Source organism: Streptopelia decaocto, assembly GCF_964273445.1.
Source record: "Streptopelia decaocto genome assembly, chromosome: 1".
NCBI classification, from domain to species: domain Eukaryota; kingdom Metazoa; phylum Chordata; class Aves; order Columbiformes; family Columbidae; genus Streptopelia; species Streptopelia decaocto.
The window spans coordinates 83,705,431-83,708,620 of record NC_138663.1 but is presented as its reverse complement, the minus strand read 5'-3'; the positions used below and the strand labels follow the sequence as shown (position 1 = coordinate 83,708,620).

At 47.7% G+C, this 3,190-nt stretch overlaps 1 protein-coding gene across 1 annotated transcript in view; it reads right to left on the bottom strand.

Annotated features, from left to right (window-relative positions):
• The window catches only part of LOC309450135 (alpha-2-macroglobulin-like protein 1), a gene marked incomplete at its 5' end in the record, with an annotated part of 28,688 nt that overhangs the window by 2,562 nt on the left and 22,936 nt on the right, over window positions 1-3,190 (bottom strand). The window contains 2 exons of the mRNA XM_082072808.1: window positions 2,675-2,716; window positions 2,850-2,952. Coding sequence (XP_081928934.1) covers window positions 2,676-2,716; window positions 2,850-2,952 — 144 coding nt within the window. The 3' untranslated portion in view covers window position 2,675. The remainder of the gene's footprint in view (window positions 1-2,674; window positions 2,717-2,849; window positions 2,953-3,190) is intronic.

Sequence of the window (3,190 nt, the reverse complement as noted above, 5' to 3'; positions counted from 1 at the left end):
GGTGAGGGCCCAACACCTCTTTTCTCATCATAGGCATGGTCCTGGAGAGTATGGAGAGGGAGATGCATGCAAGGGCCCTTGGTCAAGAAACTTGCCAGACTGCAAGTGATAGGCAATGCTAAGTAACAGTGAGTTCCTATATCCCAGTGGTTAAACTGAGGGAAAGGGATAATGGAAGTGGAAGGTTTGAGGTGCCCAGCTCATGACAGAGTTGAAGGTATGTTACAGAAAACAAGGGCTGCCTCTCTTAAGTCCTACCGTCAGTCCTGTCATTTTGCATCAAATATACTTTCCTCAAGTCAATACAGTTCCTTTGCCCGTCACTTTCCCTGCAGTTCCACAGCCCTCCAGCCCTGTGCACACAAGACACCACGATCACCCTTACTGCACGGCATGACTCCTTTTCAGTGCCAAGCATTTCACAGACTCAGCCTAGCTTCTGATTCATGTGAAGGAATGGGTGTCTGCCACTCCTTCTTTCCAGGCTGGGCAAAGGCAAAGCTTGAACTTGACCAATGCCTGCTCCTGTTCTAAACTTTGCTTGCATTGGCATGCTTTCTTGCCCACAGCCCACAAGATGGAGAAAAACACCTGCTTCATGAATCACCTGTGGGAGGTACACAGCCCTAACCTGGAATGCCTGCCACAAGCCCCATACCATTGGTGGAGGTTCTGCTGTAGGCTTTGTACAGGCAGAGTCAGAGAGAGCCCTGTCCTTGATGATTTGTCAGTCCCATTTGGTCATGAGATGCAAAAAAGCCCTGAGCTCCCAGTGGTTAGTTTTAATACTTCAGGAACACAGATTTTTTTTTTGTTCTTTGTTGTCTTCACAGGAACAGGTACAGACCCACCTTCTGCAGTCTCTGTCTGTCAGTTCTCTGTCACTCCTGCCAACAGACAGCCACAACATAAAGATGAGAAGCAAAGAGAAAATACTTGAAATTTCCTGCTGAGTGGTTAGCTTCTGAGAGGCTCAGACTGTGCCTGACATCTTATTAAAAGTCAAGAGACTAGGACTGTCTGATTGATTATTCAAGTTTACTGTTTTTCTTCCAAACCAGGAAAATCACATTTAAGAGCATCTGGGGAAAATTACTTCACCTTTGTTCTGTGTGTGCACGTACACCTACATGTGCAAAACTGTACTCCTCTAGTAGCAGATTTGCACAGGAGGAGGTAGAGCATGCAACAAGGCAGATTAGGTACCTGAGAGAGATGACCATCATGCAAGCTTGAGCTGAAAGCAAAGGGAGGGCTGGGATATATTTAACAGTTCCTTTGGCCAACAGTTGCATTTAGAGACCTTTACCAAGAGCAATTGACAAGGCAGTACTGCTGAAGTGAGCTAAAAGGCTAGAGTCTCAATGCACTGCTTTACTATGTGAAAACTGCTTTGAAGAAGAGCTGATGGCACAGGAGCTTGCAAGAAGGACACAGCTGTCACAGCACGTTCAGTTGCATCTTGTACTCCAAAGCTGCCTGAGTTCTACTGCAGGATGTATTAGGAGAAGCCATGGGAAGCATAAGGAGAGAAAAACAGAAAAGCTAGAAGGTTTGTGCAGTGGCAGAAAAGTTATCTCCCTGGGCTAAGTGTGTAGCATATCAACAACTGACACAATGGTGGCAAGGTAAGGGGTCATGTTTACTTTAATTCTTCTTCCCAGGTGTGTACCAGATATGTAACACCCCACCCCCTCTACCCCAACCCAGGCACAACTAGTGGACTGTTGTCATCCCTCAGTCCATCCACTCAGGCACAGGAACACACGGGCTAAAGTTTAATGTGGACTGTGTCCCAGCTAGGGCACCTCCTTCCATTCAGTGCCCAACCTGAAATATTGGGCAAAGGCAGGAGTCATGGTGTGGCAGTTCCTTTCCTTTATCACAAATGTGGGAGCTCCTTCACCCCTTTCTGAGGAACCATGTGTGACTGTGGGGACAGAAGGTAAGACAAACAAGGAGGTCATGATCAGGTGCCTCCATGGCTATCATCAGACTGTGGAAGCTGCCTTGTGTTGGCTAGTGGTGTGGGTGGCTCCCTAGGCAGGTCCCCAGGCAGCATTCTTTCTGTGGGATGGTGTCAGGATGCAGCATGTACCATGTCAAGATTCTGTTTTACCCTTCCAGAAAAGACTTCTCCAGACCTGTCCTGGCTTCAGGCTGCTAATACAAGCGATCCCCCTTCTGGCAGCTGGATATGTTACCCCACAAGATGAAATATCACAACTTCTAGCTCCACCTTGCTCCTTTGGCTCCCTGAGTCCCCCTTTCCTACCCTGCAATGAATATGGAGCAGGGGGGAGGAGGCTGAGGGAATGGAACTGTGTCTGAATCTGACGCTTCTTGTTAGCACAAGCTGCTATATCTCCACATTCTCACTCCACATGATTGATGCCCAGCCCTTCCTTCATCACTCTGATTTTGAGAGATGCTGTCCCTGTCTCTATCTTCCAGCAGTGCCCTCCAGCTGCCTCCCTGTCTGCAAAAGAGCCAGCAGCATATTTCCACACTCCTAGCCACAGGTAACTGCCAGTTTCTCTTTCTAGCTGGATATATGCTCCTCTTGATTACCATCCTCTTTCCCATCTTTGATTGCTTGCATTCCCTCTCTCCCACCCAAGACCCATCATTTCCTGATGCCACTGTTCCTGTCACACAGGGACTTGCTGCCTACCTCAACTACAAACAGCACTGTAGTCAGCCAAGGCTTGCTCCTCTGCAAAAGGAAATCAGGAAGACAATTACACACACATACATGCACACAGGGAATAGCACACATCACCTTTTCCCAGCCAGACAGCTGGGAACCCAACCTCCAACCCGAGTATAGGAAGGAATCTGCAACTCACCTGGCTGGTAGTAATCATAGATTTTGATGCTGGCTGGTTTCAGGTTCTTCACCTGAATTACTTGTTCCAGTTGCAGAATGAAAGTCTGAGGTTCATCGTCGAGCTTGTGTAGGTGGAAAGAAATTAGCAAGGAATGGGAGGGAAGAAATCATTGCATGTTCATCTTCCCTAGCTTGAATGTTTTTCTGCACTAAATCTCTCCAGATTTTAGGAGTATGTGTGAGGAATAGCAAATGCTAATCCAATAGAAATTAAATTGGGCAAGCTCCCCCTGTCCACAGTTCAGCCAGTGCTCTTTCCCCATGCCTCATCCAGCCTTGGGCTTCTCCTTGTCCTCTGGC